This window comes from Cibotium barometz, chromosome 53 (genome assembly GCF_041138505.1).
Source record: "Cibotium barometz isolate CiBa-2024 chromosome 53, ASM4113850v1, whole genome shotgun sequence".
NCBI lineage: Eukaryota > Viridiplantae > Streptophyta > Polypodiopsida > Cyatheales > Cibotiaceae > Cibotium > Cibotium barometz.
The window spans coordinates 25,081,807-25,106,231 of NC_141098.1; the positions used below are offsets into that span (position 1 = coordinate 25,081,807).

Below are 24,425 nucleotides of genomic sequence, written 5' to 3' on the forward strand. Positions count from 1 at the left end.
CCTTGGGGAGATCAAGTGAATTAAACCCTTGGCTAGTCTCTCCAGCATTTGATCTCATTGAATGCTGCTCGGAAGCCGCCTTTCATAAGCTCCATGTAGATGTCAGCCATAGGTTAGATAGCATGTAAGTTGTTGGGGCCAGCCCCAAGGAGGGGACAGCCTTGCGAGGGGTGTAAACACCCTTAGCCACCATCTAAGCCCATTCGGCAGCCATCAAAGTGGCCTAGGCAGCAGTCAGCTAGGCCCAAACTGCAGTCGGCCAGGCCAGACAGTAGTCGGCTAGGGCTGACTACAGTTGGCCAGCAGCCAGGAAAAGCCCATGATTTATTTAGCATTTAATGCTAATCATCCGGTTGTGTCAGATAATTAGCAGGCCGACAGCCTTAAAACCAGCCGACCAGCACCTTTTGATCATATAAAAGAGCAAGCCATTCTCAGTTCATAAATCATCAGATAAAAATCGAAGTTATCAAGCAACAGTCAAGCATGTGTGCTTAGGCATCCAGCCTTTTCATACTTACAACATTCTTTGTGCTTTCAAGCCAAAGGCATTAGAAGCTCAGTCTCTTCCAGAGTTCTCAGCACACCAACCCTCATTCTCGGGCCGGTGTATCATCTCCGAGGATAGCTTCATAGTCGCCTACAACTTATGCACAGTTTTGCCAATACAAGCATGAAAAAGGTGATGTAGACCCTCTGGAGATGATATAATCCAACACCTCCTCTTCAGCGCTAGAGGGGCGGTCCAATACCAGCACGCTGAAGTAACACCTCCATAGTAGCTCTCGGAAGTGGTTTGGTGAAGAGATCAGCTACATTGTCCTTGGTAGAACAGTAGGCCAGTCGAAGAAGGCCCAACTCGATCCAGTCACGTACAAAATGATTATGCACTTCAATATGCTTGGATTGTCCCCGTATCACAGGATTCTGTGCCAGAGCAATAGCACTTTGAGAATCCGAGAAAATAGTAACCGGGGAAGTGTCGGCACAGCACAAATGCTCCAGAATTTGATGAATCCAAAGTGCCTTAGTAGAGGAGAGAGGATTTATACTCAGCCTCGGTGGAAGGAGGAGAAACAATCCTCTACTTTTGAGACTTCCAAGAAACCAATCCAGAACCAAGCATGAAGCAATATCCAGATGTAGACCTCCGAGTATCAATACAGCCCGCCCAATCAGAATCTGTGAAGCGAGCCAAGTCATCACCACAAGAGTAGGTGATGCCATAATCTGAAGTACCTCGAAGATAATGAAGAACTCTCAAAGCTGCCTGCCAATGAGACCTTCGAGCGGCTGATGAGAACTGACTGAGGACACTCATAGCATAGGAGATGTCTGGACGGGTGTTGGCAAGGTAAAGCAATGAGCCAACAATCTGCCGGTACCCCTTGGAATCTACCAAGGGTGTATCATTCTCCTTAGATAACTTGGCATTGGGATCCATGGGACAAGAGAGGTGTACAATTTGACAACCCCATAAAGTGTGAGCAACTTCCTCACATACTTTTGTTGAGAAATGAAGATACAATCATCTTTCTGCCAAACCTCCAGCCCAAGAAAATAATGTAGAGGCCAAGATCAGTCATCTCAAATGTCTCTGGAAGCTTGGACTGAACTTGTGTGACCAACCTAGCATCTGAGCCAGAAAGAATGAGGTCATCAACATACAAAACAATGACACAAATATCTCCATCAGAAAGCACATAGAGATTGCTATCAACATATGCCTTCTCAAAGCCAAGAGATAACAAGAAGGCATCAATCTTTTGATACCAGGCACGAGGTGCGTGTTTGAGACCATAAAGAGCCTTCTGCAAAAGATAAACATGGGTGTCTTGTCCCTGAATCACAAAACCAAGAGGCTGCTCAACATAAACTTTCTCCTCTAAATCTCCATTCAAAAAAACGGATTGGACATCCATCTGGAACACGGGCCATCTGAAGTGTGCAGCCAAAGCCAAAACAATCTTGATGGTTGTATACCTCGCTGTAGGAGCAAATGTCTCATCAAAGTCTTCACCTGCCTTCTGAGCATATCCTCGTGCAACAAGGCGGGCTTTGTACTTGTCCAAAGTACCATCTGCATGAAACTTGACTTTGAAAATCCATTTCACACCAATAACACGACGATGTAAAGGCCGTGGTACCAAAGACCAAGTGTTATTCCTCTCAATAGAGGCCATCTCTGCTTCCATGGCTTGCCGCCACTGCGGCTATGAAAGAGCCTCCTCTAGACTCTCAGGCTCATCAATCTCTTGGAGAGAACTCATGAGAGCATAATTCATTGTGTGATGAGATGTGGAAGCTTGAGATGAACGGCGAGGGCCGGTAGAGATCTGGTTATGGAGCTGAGCATGAGTGAGACCATAATTTTGGAAGAGTTGCTGAACCCACCAAGGTAGGCCAGCCGTCCTCTCAAAGCGTGAAGAAGAAGAACTAGCTACAGTAGAGGACTCATCCGATGCTGTTGGAAGTAGTGATGAGGTAAGCACTGGTGAGGGTAATCCCGGAGTCAAAGCAGGACTCGTAGAGGGACTGGGAGTTGCAGAAGCTGATGCAACGGGAACAGGTGATTGTAAAGGAGCAGCTGGCACCGGGGTTGCAGCAGGGGGAGGAGGAGAAGCTGGACGTGGAATAGGTAAAAGATCACTAGCATCTGTCGGGAATGGATCATCCAGAAAGTCGGAAGATTCATCAAGTGGAGAGCCCTTCTGTAGCCCTCCGCCTGCCCTCTGCTGCCTTCGCCTGCCTTTCTTCAGCCCCCACCAGTCTTGCTGCTGCCCCCGCCTCCCCATCTGTTGCCCCCGCCTGCATAACTGCCTTTGCTACCCCAGCTGCTCCCGCCTTCTGCACCCGCCTCTTTATCAACAGCAATTTTAGCTGGATTCAAGTCGGCCGCCCATTTTTTGATTGGCTTTATGGCTTCTTCTGCCGCAGCCAATCTTTCGTCACCCCCATTGGCCGGGAGAATCATCAATTTTTCACAATACGAGCTCACCTCTCTTCAGCACGACATTGGCCTTGAGGTCCATACCACCCTTGTTGCGAGAGTTTATGGTTCCCACCCCTCTCGTTCGCAAGCCCGTGAATGGCTTCTAGCAGCTCTCCCTTCGGGACTGATTGTACACTTCCAAGATACTCGTTTGCTTGGTCGAGGCTTCTTCCAAGTGGACTTTCATTCTTCAGAAGCTACTTCTCAGGTTTTGGTTGGCAGCCCCTTCCCTCCTGGTCCTAGGAAGATTTTCTTCTTTCAGTACCAGGTGGGCTTTGATCCAGTGGCGGAGGATCAGTGCCTTACCCCGGTCTCACTACGGTTCCCTGCTCTTCCTCGGTCCTATTGGAAGCTTTTAGCTTCCATAGGGGCATCCTTTGGCCAAGTTCTAGAGGTACCAATCCTTCTGAGCTCTCCCGCCTCAGCTTCCGCGGCCGTTACCGCCACTCTTGATGGTGTACCCCGGGTCCTTGTGCTTGTTCCTGATCCATCGATTACTAATGATCATGTTATGCTTCAGAGACCTGACGGATCTCATTTCCGCCAGAGGATGGAGATTGCAAGCAGACCTGACCAGTGTCGGATTTGTCGTTGACAAGGTCACATTGCTAGAGATTGTCCCAAATCGAGAAGCCATGCTAGGAGGCGGCGTGGTCCTGCCCATCAAAGGCCTTCTGCAGTTGCCGATACTCCAGTTGCTCCTTTGCCACAACATACCACATAGCGTCGGGTTGTGGTTAGGTATGGCAGGCACCCTCGGACCCCCGTACCTACCCCTTCACCCACAACCATGGTCTAACAGGAGAAGAGATGCAGGATGTATCTATGCACGGTTAGACAGATTTTATGTGGATGATTGGGTGCTTGACAAAGGTGGGCATACTTTTATTGCTACAAGCACCTCGAAATCGGATCATTGCCCAGTGGTTTTATGTATTAGAGATCCGAATTGTCATGGATCACATGTACGCATCCCTGATCATAGACAGATTTTATGTGGATGATTGGGTGCTTGACAAAGGTGGGCATACTTTTATTGCTACAGGCACCTCTAAATCGGATCATTGCCCAGTGGTTTTATGTATTAGAGATCCGAATTGTCATGGATCACATGTACGCATCCCTGATCATTTGTTTTCAAATGCAGAGCTATCGCGTCGTATGCTTGATATTTGGAGATCTCATGATTTCTTACAGGCCTCTCAAAGCCTGGTCTCTACTCTCTATGATATTAGTGACTTTTATCACACGTGCCCTGTCTAAGAGGCAAGAGGCCTTGGATTTAGAAAGGGCTATTAGACGTAGATTGGCTACCTTGCAGAAAGAGCACGAGAAACATCCTCATGCTCAATGGGTTGCAAATTCTTTATGTATTGTTAGGGCAGAACTTCATCACTCTCTTGAGCAGCGCACGGAGTACCGTTTCCATGCCCAAGAATCCTTTTGGACATAGATGGGTGGCAGATGTGACAAACATTTCTTTGCTACTCACGGCCCATCTCATGCCAGAGATAGTGTCAGGCAGTTGCAAGATTCACATGGCACTCTTCACTCAAATCCTCTTTGGTTAGACAGATTGCCACTGATTTCTATCTCCAGCTTCTTAGTGCTAAGCCGCACTCTGATTTGAGACATAGGGCACAGAGGAAGGTTTGGAATGCATTACCACATTTGATCACTGAGGAGATGTGTGCCACTCTGGATGCCCCTTTCTCTATGCAGGAGTTCATTCATGCTCTTCATGCCTTACCTCGTGGTAAGTGTCCAGGGGAGGATGGCCTCTCCCCTGTTTTTTTCATTACGTTTTGGGATGAGATTGGGGCTGAGATCACATCGGCTCTACAGGAGATGTGGGACACACGTTCTATGCCTTCTTCTCTCACTCAGGGGCTTATTTATCTTATTTCTAAGAGTGGGGATAAGACATTGATTGGCCAATGGAGACCTATCACCTTACTTGGGACTGCCTATAAGATTCTTGCTAAGGCAATGAGCATCAGATTGCAGCCAATTTTGCAAGATGTCATTCATGATATTCAGAATGGATTCTTACACGGCACAAGCATCTTTGATAACATTTTCTCGTTTTGGGAGGCCGTCGAATGGGCTAAAGCGAGCAATCAGCCCTTAACCATTCTGCTCTTGGATTTTGAGAAGGCCTATGATATGAGGGTACTCTTAGCCATATGGGCTTCTCTCAGAGATGGATCAAGGGAGTTTCATGCATGTATCGTGATGCCCACAGTAGAGTGCTTGCTTGCGCTGATTGAGGAGAGCGGTTTCAGATTTCTCGCTCAGTACGACAGGGCTGTCCTTTAGCACCATTATTATATATCATAGTTGCAGAGGCCATGAGCATCTTTCTCCGCTCCACTGCTAGTATTTCGGGATTGAGGTTGCCTCTTCGTAGTCAAGAGGAATTGGTTGACTCTGAGTTAGCTGATGACACAGCCATGTTCTTGGAGGCTTCACATATATGCTTATGTTCCTTCCGGGTAGCACTAGACGAGTTATGTTTGGCAGGAGGGGCACTCATTAATTGGCACAAATCTGTTGGTTTTTGGGTTAGTGATTCACCGAGAGTTGCTTGGGGTGCATAGCTTGGTTTTACTTGGATCAGCAAAGGATGCACTGCTAGATATTTGGGATGCCAAGTTGGGATTGATATTTCTCCTGCACAGCAGCAGTTTGCTCCGGTACTTATGAGTATTCGGAAGAAGCTCCTCCATTGGAGCTCTAGGAGATTAGATTTAGCTTCCAGAGCTTTGGTGGCTAATCAGGTATTGCTTGCCTCAGCTTGGTTTATTGCCTCTTGTTGGTGCTTCTCTCGTGCGTGCATTGGCCAATTGCGGAGATTGATCCGCAATTTTCTTTGGTCGGGTTTGGATGGCACCTCAAACACTCGTGCCAGGGTAGCTTGGCTCACAGTTATTCAGCCCAAACGAGAGGGGGGCTTGAATATTATCGATCCGGATGTTCAATGAAGGGTGTTGCTTTGCAAACTTGTGGTCAGAGGTTTCCTACCAGGCACTGAGCCTTGAAAGGATTTTTTCTTGTCTCAGATTTCTGGATGTACACCCAGGGTCGGGAGAGACTGGATGCCCAGCACACATTTTTTGTTCACAGAGGCTGATTTCAAGGCACCATCTTCCCCTCTTATTGCAGCCATTGTCGGAGCATGGAGAAGCATGAGATCTTTTTTGCGACAAAGGCCTCCTAGGTCTTTGGATGAGGCTGACCGACAACCTATTATGTGGAACGAGCTCATTAGGGATGAGGCTGGTCGGCCACTTGGTGCATCTCGTTATATGCAGTGGTCAGGATGGGAGAGAGGTGCACACACAGTTCTTGCTTGGAAGACCTTTAAGAGTCTTCCGGAGGATCGGAGAGCTGCATCCATTCAGCATCTTAGGGGCTCTCGCATTCGTATTGATCAGATTGATGCAGCTATTCCGCATGAGTGGCTTTCTGGGACCTTTCACGGAGACTATCATCCGAGTTGGCTTGGAGTTTTTTCGAGGATAGGCATACCTCTGCAGGTCATTGCTCTCCCGGGCCAGGAGGCTACAAATTGCATCATTTACTCTATCATGCCTGGAGGGAGATTGAGGAGATGTAGTATGGAGGAGGTCATCCCAGATACTAGGCTTAGTCCAGTGAGGATTGTTGGTATATTCGGGGAAGCATTGGTTCATTGACCCTTCTCCTCAGATAGTGACTCATGGCTCTTGGTGTTTGTGGTTATATGGTGGTAGTCCTATCAGATATCTTCAGTGGGATCTAGGAGAGTGGGAGTGGATTGATGCCTTCGATCCTTTGAAAAGCCTTCCTTTTTTCAGTTTCACTGTCCGGAATGCCAAGCTTCTTCTCACTTGACAGATGCATAGGATCCCTAGTCTCAGGCCTCATTGGGAGAGCTATGATATTTCTCCAGTGATACAGCGGAGATATTGGCATAGACTTTGGCACTCTACGAAGGCTATTGAGGGTGCCCAGATTTTTGGGTCTTAGTGCATTAGTACTATATGGGGTGATATCATCCATACTCTTATGGCTACTTGGGCTCGCATTCAAGGGCCCTCTCGTTCTGCGTAGGCGAAGCGCGTGATATTTATGCAGGAGTGGGACCATGGCATCTTCTTTTCCTCTAGTACCACAAGTCTTACATGGCATCATGATGCTCCTCAGTGGTTGAAATCACCTTACATATTGGGGTGATTCTATTCTTTTCTGGCTTATAGCTGTGATTGTTGTATGTTTTTTCTGATACTTAATAGAAGTCTCTTTTTGGAAAAAGAAAGAAAGAAAAAAAAAGATAGCAGCAATGCTGGCAGCAGTTGACTTCTCGGGTGGCACCGCTTAGGCGCAGCCAAACAGTTGGCAAAGGTGGCGCTTCTGTTGTGGCGAAAACGGCGTTGGAGGTGATGAAAGGTAGCGCAACAGCAGCACTAGCTGTTGACAACTGAAAAAATGAAATGATACATTAACGTCTCTAAGAGGCCATAATGGCCTATGAGACCAAAACTGAGAGTACATCTGAAGTTGGTGTCTCATCAAAGAGAACAACTAAATGAAACTAAAAAGTACAATAAACTGATTGTCTTACAGTTATAAGAACTGTAAGTAAGACTCCTAGATGAAACTGAGTAGAAAATACCGAAAAATGTATATCAAGTAGATCCATGTATGTTGATCAGTTGAAGTGTTGCCCTCTCCTCCAAGGTTGTTAGAGGCGTCAGAGGCGTTTGGTACGAGGCAGGTAAGACTCGTATTTTTTAGAGACAAAAGAGGCGTGTTAGAGGCGTCTGTTATATATATATATATATAGTGATAGATAGTGTCAGAATACGCAGCGGAGATGATGACCAAATCTGGGAACACGAGAGCAAAAACGCAGGCAGAAAAACAGCACAAGAGAGAGAGAGATGTAGGCGTGTAACTCTGCTCTATATACACAAGAAGATCCCGAGGAATGATACAAATGAGGTATGGGGGCTGAGGACCTATATATACCTCCCTAGAGGGCAGTCGGCCAGCATAAGGAAAAGCCCACGACTGATAAAAAAGGTCCACGACTGCATAAATGCAGTCGGCCAGCAATCTGGTGCCCAAAACTGATCAAAACCAGTCGGCCAGCAGCAAGAGTGCCCATGACTGATAAACACCCAGTCGGCCAGCACTGTACTGCTCTTGGCACCCTCTGGCAGCCCTCCCAAGCCTCAGAAAAAATGGGAAAAATAGGGGAAAAACACGGGGAGTGAGGAAAAATGATAAAACACCTCATAAGGGCGGGCACACCCACAACAAAGGCCCTGGTGTATAAATCTAGACAGGAGATGACTTCTAACACCCCCTCTCAGCTCCTGGCTGTGAAACCAACCACTGGGAGCTGGGGTGCCGCCTGAGCAAATCCTGAGAGCGACTTCGTGAAGAGGTCCACCGTACTGTCCTCCGTCGAACAGAACTCCAGCAAGATGTCATCAGCAACGATCTGTTCACGAACAAAGTGCCTCTGGATGACCATGGGTTCCTCCAGTGGAAGCCCAAACCTGCCATGCAACCTCCTCCTGCTCCGTAAAACTGCTCTCCTGGGCCATAAGTAGATCCCCTCGTGTCCGAATCTCCTCCCCAAACTGAGTCACTCCAACCGCGGAGTCGGACTCCATCCAACAATCCCCCTCTTGTGTACAAGAGGCCATGATCCTTCGCATGCCGCAGAAACCACAGGAAACGCAATCCTGCCTCCCAAAGAGACATCTGCAACCAAGAGCTCAATTGCCTCATCAGGAAGCTCCCGTCCAATCCGGTGTCCATCAACCAGATCAATGAACCATACAGCTTCTGAGTCACAGAGACATCACACTGCTCACAAGGATCAACACCTGTTACGGTGAATAAACAAGTCCTGGAAGCCTGATGAAACCTATCAACCACCCCCTCTGAATCCGGAACCACAAAGCCTGGAGAAACCACCTCCTTCTGCAAGTAATCACCTGTCACCTGCCTGGCTTTCCGAAAGGTCCCCGTGGAAAGAACATCCTCAACTACTGGAAGTTCTATGTCCCGAACACTACGAGACATCAGAGCATAAGTGACCTGTTCAGCTTCCTCTGACTCACGAACACAAGAACTACCAACATCAGTACTGGAAAGTTCCTGCCAACTGCTGCCATCTATTGGCAAGCTATCCACCACCTGGTCTCGGAAAGCCCGCTCCTGCAGCGTATCCACACTTGAGTAGCCATTACCAGACTGCCACTCATCACAATCCTGAGGACCTGGGAGAGAGAGTGCTGAAAGCCTGTAAGCTCCATTCTCCACTCCGCCTTCCCAAACCACCTGGCCTGTTGCTTTGTCCCGGAGAGCAACAAAATGCTCATCAAACTCCACCCGTACGCCAGTCTTGCAAACCTGATGCACTGACAACAGATGAAAACCAAGTGCCGGAACATACAACACCTGGGAGGAATGCTTCCCCCCTTTGCCATCGGGAACTATCTCCATCCTACCCTCACTGTGAACTGGGATAGTGGACGTATCCCCAGTAAGAATATGACCAGAACACCTGCAGAGATCCTGTAAACCGGAACGGGAAGGAGTCATGTGCCTGGAAGCACCACTATCGAGAATCCACTCCCGAGTATCCGTTGCGGAGAGTCCTCCAATCTCCTCCCTGCCTGAAGAAAATGAAGCATCGGTGTCCATCACCCCCAGGTGCACAAAAGCCGGAGTCTTCATGATTGCTGCTGAGGAGTCTTCACCCTTCTCGGTCTTCCGCTTGGGACACTGCCTCCAGTAGTGGCCTTTCTCGCCACAATCATTACAGGTCCTCTCTGCCTTCAGTTTCTCGCGGTCAACGTCGGACTTCTTCTCAGAAGACTTCTCCGATGAAGCCTTCCCTTTGCCCGAGTTACGGCCTTTCGACCGTTGGCCAGTTAAGGCCTCCGAACCTCCACCCTGAGGAGGGTTCGTGAATCGTTCCTCCTGGTCCAGGACCATGGGCACAAGCTCCTCCCACGTGATGGTGCTGCCACTGGTAATCAAAGAGGAGTAAAATGCTTTTTACGAAGAGGCAGCAACGTTATGGCCATGTCCTCTGACGATATCTCCTTCCCAGCCTGAAGAACTTCCTGCTGAAGAGCCTGCAGCTTGTTAATATGCTCCCGCATCGTCGACGACTTTGCAGGGCTCATAACCCGCATCTGTACTTCCAAGGAAATCCTCTTCATGGGCGATACCCTGTTGTAAAGTGAGGCCAAATGCTGCCATATACCTCTGGCCAGCGTCATGTGCTTGACATGATTGATTACCTGCGGTGTGCAGTTGAGGAAAATAAACGAACGGACCCTGGCGTTGACACGATCCCACATCTGTGTCTGGGCCTCCCGGTCCTTTCGGATCGACGGTAACTCCCCTTCCTCTACTTCCGGCCGTGGAACACCAACAACGACGAAATCGGCGAGGTCGTAAGACTCCAGAACGGATTCCATCATCACCTTCCATATGCCGTAGTTGCTCCCGTCCAACTGACGGTCCACCGGGAACGTGGGGAGTGTCGGGATCTTCACATGTCTCTCGGCCATCTCAAACAGATCTGCCATAGCGGGGATGTACTCTGAAAAGGGTGGGTGGGTGGGAACAAAGAAGAACTAAAACCTGCAAGTGGCTGTCCAGCAAATCAGCCCGCCTTCCTCTTGCTTCTCCTCTTCCCGAACAGTCCAAAACAGTCCACCAATCAGCCACAAAACAGTCCCCCTCTTGCTCACACAAATCCCAAGACCTATCTAGAGCCTAGGGCTTTGATACCATGTCAGAATACGCAGCGGAGATGATGACCAAATCTGGGAACACGAGAGCAAAAACGCAGGCAGAAAAACAGCACAAGAGAGAGAGAGATGTAGGCGTGTAACTCTGCTCTATATACACAAGAAGATCCCGAGGAATGATACAAATGAGGTATGGGGGCTGAGGACCTATATATACCTCCCTAGAGGGTAGTCGGCCAGCATAAGGAAAAGCCCACGACTGATAAAAAAGGTCCACGACTGCATAAATGCAGTCGGTCAGCAATCTGGTGCCCAAAACTGATCAAAACCAGTCGGCCAGCAGCAAGAGTGCCCACGACTGATAAACACCCAGTCGGCCAGCACTGTACTGCTCTTGGCACCCTCTGGCAGCCCTCCCAAGCCTCAGAAAAAATGGGAAAAATAGGGGAAAAACACGGGGAGTGAGGAAAAATGATAAAACACCTCATAAGGGCGGGCACACCCACAACAAAGGCCGTGGTGTATAAATCTAGACAGGAGATGACTTCTAACAGATAGATATAATATATATAGTGAAAGTTGAGAGAGAGAAATGAGAAATGAGAAATGAGAAATGTTATATTAACGTCTTCAAAAGGCCATAATGACCTATGTATGTATTAACGTCTTCAAGAGAGAGAGAGAGAGACTAGAGTGTGTATGTATGAGCCTTGAGGGAGGGAGAGAGAGGGTGTGTATGAGAGGGAGAGAGAGTGTGTGAAAGATGGTGACTCCCTGGGAGCGTGGTCGGTGCCCTGATGGCCCAATGGAGGAGGTATCAGGAGCAGAGTCACATGGGGACGGGGGACGGGGACGGGGACGGGGACGGGGAAGTGCCGTCCCGCCGGGGACGGGGTCGGGAACGGCAAAAAAAACCTCTTTTTTAAAAACAATTTAGGAGTTGTATGCATGACATACATATAGAGACACACTTTCAACAAAATTTTACACCGAATAGACAAAAAAACAAGAGTCATTTTGAGCAAAATGCGCTAATAAAACATCGATGGCACACTGATTATGTGATTGATAGTCTGATAGATACAAAGAGATAAGTACATGCCTCATGGGCAGTGAGGGTTACAAAAAAGAGTGGGTACAAAATAGGGATACTAGATAGATCACAATAGATCATGGCCATTGGCAGTGGGCACAAAAAAGGTGAGATGGCTCAAGGCTCAAGAGTCAAGCCTCAAGCTCCTGAAGTGCTAGCCTGACGGGAGGCTTGGAAGTCGAAGTCGTCGATGCCATTTGAAGCCTCCTCCTCCCCCTCAGGCTGTAGCTCCTCCTCTACCTCCTCAAGATGCTCCTGAGCTGCAGGATCCTGCTGTGCCATCTCCCATTCGGTGAAGGGATCCGCCTTCCCTGTTGCTGTCGCACATAGCATGCGCAAGTTAGCGCTCACAAAAACCAAATCACTTGCCCTTTGCACTTCAAGGCGGTTCCTCTTCTTAGAGGCAATGTGACTGTAAACGCTCCAAAGTTGCTCCAAGCAACTAGAGCTCACAGCCTGGCTAAGGATGCGAATAGCCAAGCGCTGCAACTCCGGCCCATCTGATCCGTAATCCTCCCACCAAAGAGGAGACCCAATCTTGAGGCGGTCAAGCTGTGCATCTAAACATCCAAAAGATCCCTGCCGCGTCCTGTACTGAGATAGCTGGTCTCTGATCTTCCGCCTGATGGTAGGGTCGGGCTCTAAGCGCTCCAAAATGATCCGCCATCCCCTGCTTACTTCCTTGTCGGCCTCTTGCTTTCTGCCCTGGAACTCTGGATCAACCACAAAGGCAGCCGCATGAAGAGGGGAGTAGTAGGAGTTCCACCTGGACTCACATAATGAGTGGATCTCCTTAAACTCGGCCCTGTCTGGCACAAGCTGCTGGAGTGACTCGATCATGCGATCCATGGCCTCATAGACCTTGCCGATACATGGTTCACGGCGGTCAATGACTCGTAGAAGGTGAACAATAGGCTTGACCAAGGCATCAAGTGTCTTCACCTTCTCCCACCAAGCGGCATCATCGGCGCGATCTCGGCACGTTCTCCCTGTTGCCGATTTTGACTGCGGCATGGCAGAAAATTCATCACTAAGGAAAAGCCCTCTTAGGGCTCCGCCACATGTAGACAAGCGGCCTAGCATGAGGAAGTTGTATGCAAACCTTGTCTCAGAATACTTGAGGAGGGAAAGAGTGCTCCTTTTAGAGAACTCATGTCGCAGCCTTTGGTGGTTGAGGACAAAGGATACAAGCTGGTTAGCCTCCTCAATGGTGGGTGCAATCCATGGCAAGGCACCTATGTCTTTGAGGAGGTTGTTGAGACAATGGGCCATGCAAAAAGAAACTGTGATGGATGGATACATTGACTCAATAATGCTCCCGGCTGCCCTATTTGACGCCTCTCCATCCGCCACCACCATGCCGACCACAAGCTCCGGCCCAATGACCTCGATCGTGGACGCCCATTCCGCGGCAAGCACATCCACGGCCTTCCCAGTGCCACTCGCATCATGTGACTCGATGAAGTACACTTTGCCCCTTGAGTAGGCCACCACTCCATGGATGGAGCGCTTGCGCGTGTCACTCCATCCGTCTACAATGAGAGAGACTCCGTTAGTCTCCCATGTTGCCTTTGTATCCGCCGCCGCCTGCTCAACGGCCAACTTCTCCCTATCAAGCAAAGTGGTGCGAATCTTTTCCGATGAAGGTGGCACATAAGAGGGGCCATATTCCCCGATCTTTGTGGCCATCTCACGGAAGTAAGGAGACCTATTTCAAGTAAGGAAAACCATGTAGCATGTTAGCTTTTTTTGGCAATATGACAAATGCTTTGAAGCATGAGACATTAAAAAAAAAAGAGTGAAGAGAATTGAGTCTCGACTCTCACCGTGCCGCTTGAAACGCAATGTGGTCGTGGTAGAAGAACCTAGCCACCGACCTATCCACCTCATCCTTCAATTTTGGGTTCCAATTCTCGTTAAGAGTGGATTGACGGCGGATGGGAATGGAGGCACCCGATGTGGATGGAGTGGACTTGAATGGTTGAGAGCTTGAAGCAAGATTTGGGTTCCTCTCCACCTCCATTCGCGTCGGTTGCTCTCGTGCTCTCACCACATCATGAGGATCAACGGCAACATGTCGCCCTCTCTTTGCCGCCTCGGCCACCTCATAAACCTTGAGCTTCTCAAGAAGCTCCGCTCGCTTCTCAGGAGTAACGCGTGCGCAAAATTGCACTTGATGACCGGCCTCGTGCAAAAAGTGAGCTCGCACTTTGTTGGCGCCGCCACTTCTCTTGTAGGAACAAAGCTTGCAATTCCATGCCCTTGAACCACCGCCCACTCCACGACTAGCGTAGTGGACCTCATCCCACCATGACCATGTGTGCACCGCCGGCCTCCTTCGTGAAGAGCCCGCAACGGAAGATGTGGCGGCGGCGCCTTCACCTTGAGATGCCATGAATGATGAATAGTGTGAGAGAGAGGGAAGAAGGGTGCAAGAGAGAGAGAGAGAGAGAGAGAGAGAGAGAGAGAGAGAGAGAGAGAGAGAGAGAGAGAGAGAGAGAGAGAGAGAGAGAGAGATGGCTTGGAAGTTGGAACTTGGCACAACTTGGAACTTTGAAGTTTGGATTTGGAAGCTTGAGCAATGAGGCTTGAGAAACGAGTGTGGGTGCAATAGAGAGTGTGCCTTTTTTTATAGCTGGAATTCTGCCCGTTTCTGCCCGTTTCTGGCCGTTTTCTGCCCGTTTCTGGCCGTTGGAGACGTCCCCTCACCGCGTCCCCTGCCCGTCCCGCGTTTCGGGAACGCGTCCCCGGGACGCCCTCAGGCGTCCCCGTGTTGCACGGCGTCCCCTGCACGTCCCACCCGTCCCCGGCCGTCCCCGTCTCCGCGTCCCCGCGTCCCGCGTCCCTACGGCCCGTCCCCGCGTCCCCGTGTGACTCTGATCAGGAGGTGTGTGGCTGGGTTGTTGGTGCTAGTGCTGAAGAAATCTGTTAGGATCCTCTGTCTAGGTACATCATGGCTCGGTCTCCTGTCTGCCAAGAGGGTCTCTCTGTGTCTCCTGAGCTCAAGTAGGAACAATCCCAGGCATCTCTGATCCTCAACGTCCATGACCTTGCGTAACGGCCCAAAACCCTCTCAGTGATATCTCCCTCGGATCTCATAATAGACTGTACATCGGCAAATGGAGTGCTCCTCTGTCTCTACCTCCTGGTAGCATAGCTAACAAATGCGGTCATCCGAGATCTGATGCACATATCGCCCTATCTCAATCCGCAGCTAGTGTGATGAGGTCCAGATCTATCCAATGGCACAATGTATCCCATGTGATAGGTGTACATCCATGTACGTCGGGTAGGTGATAAAATCATCTGGTGAGAGGTGTAGAAAATGGCTCTTGTAATGAGCCATTCTTGTGCCTAAGGGCTCAAGGGACTAGTCCATGTCCTCTCGGTGTCCACTCTGATGATATCCATCCTGATCACGCGGTTTTGCTCTGAGCGGGTGAGATCCAAAAATGGACAATCCAGACTGTACTGAAAGGGTGGTAGTGCCTCTATCTGCAAACCATGTAGGTCAAACCATGATCTCATCTGAGCATACCAGCAATGAGTATCTCCATGCTCTGCCAACTGTATGGATGAGGTCAATGCCAATCGGGAATACCTCTCCTGAGGGAGCTCCCCACCGTCAGGCGGGCCTCCTCTCCATAATGATGACTCGGCCATCTCTGTATACCGCCCATTTTCCCTCTTTCCTTGCCTCAAGCACACGTGGCATGTGTTCCTTCTGGTGTGCTATCTGTGCCGGTGTAAGGTCCTCATCCAAATAACTCTTTTTCCCCTTAAGGGCCATCCTTTTGGAGAATAATGCCTTCTTCTTCTCCAAGTCACCAAACATGATGATCAATATCTTTGCCTTGGTTTCATCTCTGCCTACTCGCCATGCTCCAGTAATGGGTACATCAGTGGCTCCAATTTTTGTTGCAAGAGCTTTTGCATCCTCTTGGGGATTTCCCTTATCTTCCCACCCAACTACGCGTACATGTAAGGCACGTGCCCGTCTTCCTCTTCCAATGTAGCATTCATCACCTCTACTTTATTGACTGGTGTATCCTTCTGCTTTTTTACTACAATCCATGGGCTGACTTCCTCAATTTGTTTCTTTGTGGCACTAGCAATTTCAGCCCATGAATGCGTTTCCTTCTCACTTGCAGCCAGCCACTTTTGCCTTACATGATTCCAAAGTGTGTTGCATTTCTGTCATGTCTTTTTCGCATGAGAGAGGCGATGAAGATGATGATGTTGAAGATCTCCACACTAAGACACTTTTGATAATATTCACTCCCTTGTTGACGATGGTGATGTTGATGATGAAGGTCTTCACTCTCCCACCAAGATCTTGTTCATGATGCTCTAGAGAGATTCACCCTTGTTTTATACTTGAGAAGGGCCTTGCTTTTTGCCACAAGCAATGCTTTTGCTTTGTTTTCTTCTTTTACTTTGCTTTTGCTCTTTTTACTCTATGCTTTTTCCTTTTGCTTTTTAATAATAAAATATTACTCAACTTTTGTCAAAGCTCTTTAACTTTGCTTTTCTAACTTCAAGGCCTTGCTTTTTGGCCCTAGAGTTGCTTTTTGAAAAAGCGGATTTTAGGTTTTTGATCCGGCTCAATCTCCTCTTGCCAGTGGTATCCCTGGCTCGTGGGCAACTCAGTTTGATTTTTTGTTTTTGCTTGCTTGACCAAGACTGGTACTTTTACTTGAACTACCTTATGGTCCTTGTCCCCATTTCTTCTTCCACCTGTCTGGTGTCCAAGCATGGGTTTCATCATGTGAAATGGGCTAGGAGGGCCAAATAGTTACACCTACACAGAGATTCCTCTCTGCATCTACGTGATCTTGCATCACTCCTGCCCCCACTCCCTCGGATGTGGGAGTTGCAGATTTCTTTTTTCTAGTGCCTAGACTGGGTAGCTGCGACCAAGCCATTGACTTCTCCCACCATGTCGGCGACCCTTGTCTCACTGACACCATCCTCTTCATCCAAGAGCATCATCTCACAAAAAGCCGTACTAGACACTCAGAAGATTCTCCCAAGGCGCAGTCATACTTTTTGGTCCCCTGCGTCTTGCTCTCTTGAGAATTAGGGCAAGGTTTGCATTTAAGTCTCAACAGCCAGCTATTGCCCCAAGTGATTCTCGAATCATCACTCTTGGGAGGAAACATTGGATGATCTTATCTCTTGGGCAGGACGGTTTTGGTCTCCTCAACATCTATGCTCCCAACGGACTACGGACAGTACTTGTTTCTCGTCCCAAGTTTGGGAGCAGCTCCCCAAGGCAGATGCATGACTTCAACATGATTGAGTTCATAGAGGCCAGGAGTGGTGGCAGCTAGGACACCAGTGTCGGGCAATGGAGGAGAAGAAAATACCATGGTTCCACTCTCTCATAAATCTGATGCGTTTCGTTTGCACAACTCTAGAAGATCCCTGGATATGGGCCCACGTGGCCAAAAGTGTATGAATGATTACATGCCATATACTACAAATACACTGGGTGTCATAAACATGAATACCCCCGAAGGCCTCTGAGCATCTGGTCTTCCAGATATGCCACACCATGATACTAGCAAAAATCCCCCAAGTGGTGTCAATACTCAGCAGAGGTGGTGTGTATCATAACTGAGGGATATCCTGAAGCAAACATCTCTAAGCTATGCCTCTACGAACAAGAATAACAGGATCTGCATCACTGCCCTCAAAAAGAAGCTGTGGGCTAGACTGCCATGTAGTAGCACCCCAAGAAATATAGATAGGATCACTCCTCAATCTGCCCAAGAGCTGGGCTATAGATACCCAAATCCATGAGCCTATAAATAGCAAGGCTAGTTCAGTCATAATCATCTGATCCCCAGATGGAGGCAAGTCAACAGTTAGTCCGGTAGGTCAACAGTCAATCCATTTTGGAATGGCAAAAGCCACAGTAGTTGTACAGTCAAAGACATCTTTTTGTATCATATCAATATACTGAAAAACACAATTTATCTCTCTTCTCTCTCTGTTTAATCATTGCTTTTGCATTAGTGTTCCTAATCAGTAGTAGGCTTAGCACTGGATCAAGTAAGTCAAGGCTTCTGCATGTCATATTGGTAAGCATGAGGTTAGCCAAGCTAAGCACTGGCAGTCCCAGGAAGGTGCACAGATCCATAGTAAGAAACGCAGCCAGCATAGCAAACATGGGACTGGGCAGCAAGCAAAACCACTGGAAAGCAGTCCTCAAAGTTGTTTGCTCAAAGGGGCTTACCACATGCTCTGAGGAAAGGGTGGAGCAAAGGCAAGATCATCCTTTGAAAGAAGACCATTGCTGTGCTAAGGGACAAGGATTGCAAGCAAGGGGACATCCGACAAAGTGGAACAAATGCACAGTTCTCAACATCAGACTTGGAGTGGAATCTATGGAATGGCAAGGTTTTCAATCAAGGTTACCAGGAAGGAAGGACGACGAGTTCTAAAGTCCATGTGCCAGACAAGCGATGATGACAGTCATCCAATCACGTGTTAACGAATGGAATCTCGTCATCAAGTTTGGGAGGAGGGGATATTAGTTGCACGTACGTGGACATGACTAATCCATGATTTGGCAGTGTTTAGGTTAGATTTAGGACACTAGCAAGCTCTGACAAGTAAAGAAGAAGCCCATGTTGAGCTGGGGCATCCCCCCATCTGCACAGTGGCACACTTGCTTCTTCTCTCTTCCCCTTCATCCTTCGCGCTACCCCCACCTCCCTCCTCCTAAGCGCCTCCACCCACCTTCTGTAAGATTCCTCCCTCCAGCTTTTGATGATGTAAAGATGTAAGAACCTCCCCTTCAATCTCTTGTAATCATCCCCCCTTTCAGAATGAAAAAAGATCTTGTTTGACCCTGTTTTGGTCTAGAGAGCGATAATAGTTTTGAAATATTTTTGGATAAGTATTTTCTTCCAATCAATAGAAAGTGATCCCCTGAAATAGAATTTTAATCAGAAATTTCTAAGTTGCAATAGATTTGGACAATGGGTGAACCAAGGAGTCCCCTAGTTCAAAGTTCTAAGTCTTATTAAATTATTTTAAAAATGTGATATACTTATCCATTAAGGTTGGAAAATAAAAATTAAATAAAAATAATGAAAATTTAAAAATTTCCACAAAAAATTAGTAAAGAAAGGCTCACATGAGGTGAAGATGCAATAATCATGAGTTTCAGATATTTAAAGGAGACTTTTGGGAGGCCTTGTAACACCTCAGGAGAGAGAAAACCTCTCATTAAGGAGGCGCCTAGAAATCACATTAAAGGGGTATTTTTTTATTCAAAAAAATCATAAAGTGGCTAGTTTTCATCTCTCATCTCTTCTCTACCAAACTAGATTAAAAATTGGGCATAACTAGTCTAAAATTTATCCAAATTGGATCAAACTGAAGCTGGAAGCCTCTAGATCCTAGTTGGACTTGGTTGGTGGTCTCTCTCACCTATAAATAGAGCCCCATTCCTTTGTATTTTCATCTTAGAGTAATTCCATACTAGTGTAATTTTCATTTTAGTGTACTTTCATCTTCCCTCTTCCTTGTCTCTCCATTGGGTTTAGTGAAGCTTTGGTGCTTTACTAAACATCTTCTTCTCTTGAAGATTACCCTTTTCTCTTGGTGGCCAAGCCTCTTCCTTGAGAGCTACACAACTTCTTGCAAAAGAATCAAGCAAACCAAGGGAAGCCTAAACAATGATGCTTACTCTCTTTTTTGATATTAATCTTCTTCCCAACCTCTCTCATGCTTGGGAAGCATTTTATTTTATTGGTTTCCTTTTAAAACCATGCCTTTCTTGATTTATGATTTGGTTTAGATGAATTAATGTTTATGTTTATGCTTAGGTTTATGCATAAACTAATTTTTATATTAAAAGTAGAATTTTAAGCATTCTCATTTCATAGAAAATGTGGGAAAGCTATAATAAAATTTTTATCATTAGAAAATGAATTTATGCATAAATAATTTTTATATTAAAAGTGAAATTTTGAGCATTATCATTTCATAGAAATTGTGAAAAAGCTATGGCAAAATTTTATTATTAGAAAATAAAGATCTATGCATAAATTAATTTTTATGCTAAAAGTGAATTTTTGAGTATTCTCATTTCATAGAAAATACAAGGAAGCTATGGCAAAATTTTTATCATTAAGAAATAAATTTACGCATAATAAATTTCATACTAAAAGTGAAGTTTTGAACATTATTCATTTACCAGAATAATAAAGAAGATTATGTACAAATTTTTCTAGATTCATTCAATTTATGAGAATTATGAAAAGGATTATGAATATAATTCATTTAGATAAAAATGAATTAGTATGTGTGCATAAATGTTTTATGCTGAAAGAGAAATTATGGATATAATTAATTTTGTAAATCCCATAAGGATGTATGCCTAAATCTTTTATTCAAAAAAGAGGAATACTAAGCATATTTTATTTTTTAAAAATTGAGATAAGAACGTGAAAATATTCATAGGAATGCATCGAGAAAACATGGATAAATTTTTAATCAGAAAGAGGAATCACGAACATAATTAACTTTTGGAATTATGAAGTATACGTCTAGATTTTTGAGAAATAGAATCTTAAGTACACTCTGAACGGGAAAAGGATTTCCCAGAAAAAAGACCAGAAACATGCTTAGTTGGATGAATGTAAATACTTGTGACTGATTTATTCCTAGATTCCTTGGAAAAGAAATCTGGAATTCTTGAAAGGATCGAGAATCCAAAAGAGAACGGAAATATAGACTTAATTGAATTGAGTCGAGAAAAAGTTACCTTTAACTGAGCCAAGTAATGGCCGAGACTTAGAAAGTTCTGTCAATATGAAAAGTAGAGTAACTGTACTTTTAACCTGGTTGATTGTGGAACAAAGATTCTGATAACTAGATCAAGAAAAGTTGATAATCAAACCTGATTCGCTCAAAGCGAAAAGAGACCATCTTGTTTGTAGAAATTGAATTGATGAGGATTGATGTGGTTGATTGATATGGAGATGTGTGGATTGATGTGGATTGATGTGAATGAATGTGGAAATGATGTGGGATGATGTGAATTGATGTGGAATGATGTGGGATGATGTAATCTAAATTGATGTGGAATGATGTGATCTGAATTGATATGAAAATATGTGGAATAATAAGAAATGACGTGGAATGATATGTAATGATGAGAAATGATGAGGAATGATGTGGAATGATGTGGAAAGATGGAAATTTTGCTTAGAAACTGTAATTGCATGTGAAACCTGTTTTCTTAAAGATTGTTTTACGTCAAGAATGCTGGGGGAAGCATTTTGACTATCTTACGGAATGAGGTCATGGGGACCTAAGTGGAAAATGTTGCAACAGATAACGGAGAGTCAAAGAAGGACGTCTCACGTAGCAAGGTCGGCCGAGATCTTGACCAGCCTCGGTTCAGTTAAAATGGTGAGCTTCCGGTACGGTGGATAGGGGCCAAGGAAGCAGCCTGTGAGTGAAGCGCTAGGTCACCTGCGAAGGAGCCTAGAGGGTGCTCACCATACGGTGCTCGGGCTCTGGGTCGCCCAAGATACCCACGCCTGCATCGAGGAAGAAATGGAACATTGAGTTGGAGTTGTTTTTTGAACACGGACATGGATCTAGTTGGTTGACCTTACGAGTCTTCAACGGATGAGTCCATGGCTCTTTTTGGTAACTGGATTATCGGCGACAACTCTTCGCTTTCTGTCATCGGTGTTGGTAATGTTTCTTTGGGTTCCTCTGTCACCTTACATGATGTTCTGTATGTACCACGAATTTTCAAAAATCTGTTTTCAGTATACAAAGGGACTTGGTGTGTACTTTGATGATGAGGTCATCGAAGTAATCGACAAGAAGACTCTCTCGGTTGTTGCCAATGGAGTCCATGATTGGAGTCTCTACAAGATCACCAATTTTTCTTCCCAGATCCCTCACACTGATTCCCATATTCATCAACTTTTCTCACCCGTGTTGGCTTTGGTTTCTGAGGCAGATACTTCTTTGTGGCATTCTTGCTTCGGTCATGTACCCATTGCTGCCTTACAAAAGTTCCATTCTAAGCACGTTGTCAACGGACTACCTCAGCTCAGGTCTCTCTCACATCTGCTCATCTTGCATGATGGGCAACCATCATCGAGATGCATTTCCAGAGGAGGCCACTCATCGAGCAACCCGAAGACTGGAGCTTATACATGCAGATCTTGCAAGACCTATGGAGGTTGAGTCTCTTGGCGGGGCTCGTTATTTTCTTCTTCTTGTGGATGATTTCACTCGCAAAGTCTGGGTATGTTTTCTGGCTCGCAAGTTAGATGCTTTTGCTAGTTTCAAGACTTGGATCGCGATGGTGGAAAATCAGTCTGGGGGTAGAGTAATTCCTCCAAACTGATAATGGTGGCGAGTTTGTACCATTTGATGACTTCCTTGCTTCGAAGGGCATTCACCGACAGACTACAGTTCCTTACACTCCTCAGGAGAATGGAGTTGTGGAACGAAAGAACCGGACCTTCAAAGAGATGGCTCATGCTTTGTTGCATCATGCAGGTCTCCCTCCTGCTTTCTGGGGTGAAGCTATGGCTACCTTAGTTTATCTCATTAACCGCTCTCTCACAAAAGCGGTTGAGGGGATGACTCCAGAGGAGGCCTTTACAGGACACAAGCCTTCTGTATCTCATCTTCGTGTTTTCGGTTGTGTTGCTTATGTGCATGTCCCAGATAAGAAAAGGACCACACTTGCCTCGAAGTCTAAAGAGGATGATCTTCACAGGCTACAGTCTGAGATCCAATGGGTACCGCTTCTAGGATCCGGAGGTTGATGACGTCATCATTTCCCGTGATGCTCGATTTGACGAGAGCAAGCGGGGGCAGGAAAATCAGCAGCGCAAGCTCACACAACTCCGTACTGGCAAAGGCCGACATATCGCATTGCTACTATCTGAACTGCCTACGCCTCTCAACTACTGCTGCCTGTTTGGTTGTTGCCACCTCAGCCAGCGCTGCCACCCTCCAGCTATTGTTCGCCGGCCAGCACCACCACCACCTAGTTGCGCGGCCATCTAGCCATTTGAACCATAGTCGTTGCTTGCTGTTTTGGGCAGCGCTGCTGCTTGCATTTCTGGGCTGCACCACCTAAAGCACTGCCTACGCCACTTGCAACCGCCACCTAGCTGTGCTTCACCTGGCTGTCACCTGCTGTATTGTGCACTACCTGCCTCCAGGGCTGCTGTACACCTGCCATCAGCGCTACCAAACTCTTGCGCCAGCTTGAGTTGTACCTGCCTCTTGGATGCTGGCCAAATACTTATTGGCCTCTTTTATAGCCTACCGGCTACCATTGTTTTCTTGTGTGGCCTTGTCAAGGTTTTGTCTCCTTCTGTGATTTGGTTAACAAGCTTTACAGTTGAACACAAAAAGCTTTGTCATCTACACATATTACCTGTGTACCTTGTACACAAGCTTGGACTTGGATATGGATTTGGATTTGGATTTGAACTTGGATTCAAACTTGGATCTGGACTTGGATTCGGATATTGGATTTGGTACTAGCCAGGTGAGACATTCTTGTGGGTCATTCCCGTGGTGTGCTCGGCATCAGAGATGTCGTGTCTCGACGTCGACTTCGACTTGGGCTTCTACATCGACATATTTGTTTGATTTTGTATTATTATATTGCTTGATAAGCCTGAGGATTGTTCTTGAATAAATTCTTGAAAGTGGGCAGGCCTTGTTCCTCGCTCAGTGTGTGTACTCTGCAAGTTCCCTGAACCCCTTCTCTCTCTCTCTCTCTCTCTCTCTCTCTCTCTCTCTCTCTCTCTACACACACACACACACACACACATCTATCTTATCTCTCTCTATATTTCTATCTCTTTGACACATCGTTGGATCTATCACGGCACACCCCGTTGGGTGTACAATGGTATCAGAGCAGAATTTCTCTTGAAGAAACTTTCTTGGGGTGACAGAACCATGTCGAGAGTTGAGGAAAACCAAGGGCCTAATGAAGAGAATAGTGATGAAGCTGATCCAGTATTTTAGGATGGGAGCCAAGGCCGTCGATCCATTACTCGTGAGATTGTGGCCATGTCATCAGCAGAGTACCAAGACTTTTAGTAGTTCAGATGATTTCTCAGAGATGAAGAATTCCTTGCTTGCAGAGCCAAGAAGGAACAGGACCATAGAAGGGCTCAAATGTTTGAAGATTTCATCAAGGATCGAGCCACCGAAGCCGAAGGAGTTGAAGCTACTAAAGCTCATCTTCGTGCCAAAGGAGTCACCATTGCAGAAGGATCTAGAGCTACTCGGTCTATTTCTTGTGGAGGAAACAAGGAGGCTATCCCTAGGCCCACTCTCTCGGATGCAGTATCTTCGAGTCAAGTAAGGGAAAAGAAGGCAAAGGAGCCTTCAACAACTGACAAGATGGACTTCAAGCTAGGAGAGAAGAACGTCAAGTTTGATGCTTTTCATGGAAAGCGGGATACACAAAAAGCATTATCTTTTGTTAAGCAGTTTGATGCTGCTTTTGGAGGAGATGGCTACTCTGAAAAGTCAAAGCTTCGAATGGTTCGCATGC

The 24,425-nt window shown here is 46.6% G+C and overlaps 2 protein-coding genes across 4 annotated transcripts in view; one reads left to right on the forward strand and one right to left on the reverse strand.

Annotated features, from left to right (window-relative positions):
• LOC147608447 (transcription factor E2FB-like) overlaps positions 1–24,425 on the forward strand; it is a 47,748-nt gene that overhangs the window by 15,144 nt on the left and 8,179 nt on the right. The gene's annotated exons all lie outside the window — the stretch shown is intronic.
• On the reverse strand, positions 11,791–14,303 carry LOC147608448 (uncharacterized). Its single transcript, XM_086789393.1, has 2 exons — positions 13,678–14,303; positions 11,791–13,559 (listed from the first exon to the last, which is right to left on the reverse strand). Exons 1-2 carry the CDS (start codon positions 14,244–14,246, stop codon positions 11,990–11,992), a joined length of 2,139 nt encoding a protein of 712 aa, XP_086645519.1. The 5' UTR covers positions 14,247–14,303; the 3' UTR covers positions 11,791–11,989.

Bases quoted from the DNA above. Each gene is read 5' to 3' on its own strand.
- LOC147608448 (XM_086789393.1), bottom strand. From the start codon at position 14,246: ATGGCATCTCAAGGTGAAGGCGCCGCCGCCACATCTTCCGTTGCGGGC. The intron at 13,560-13,677 runs GTGAGAGTCGAG...TACTTGAAATAG, and splicing joins ATTGCGTTTCAAGCGGCACG to GTCTCCTTACTTCCGTGAGA.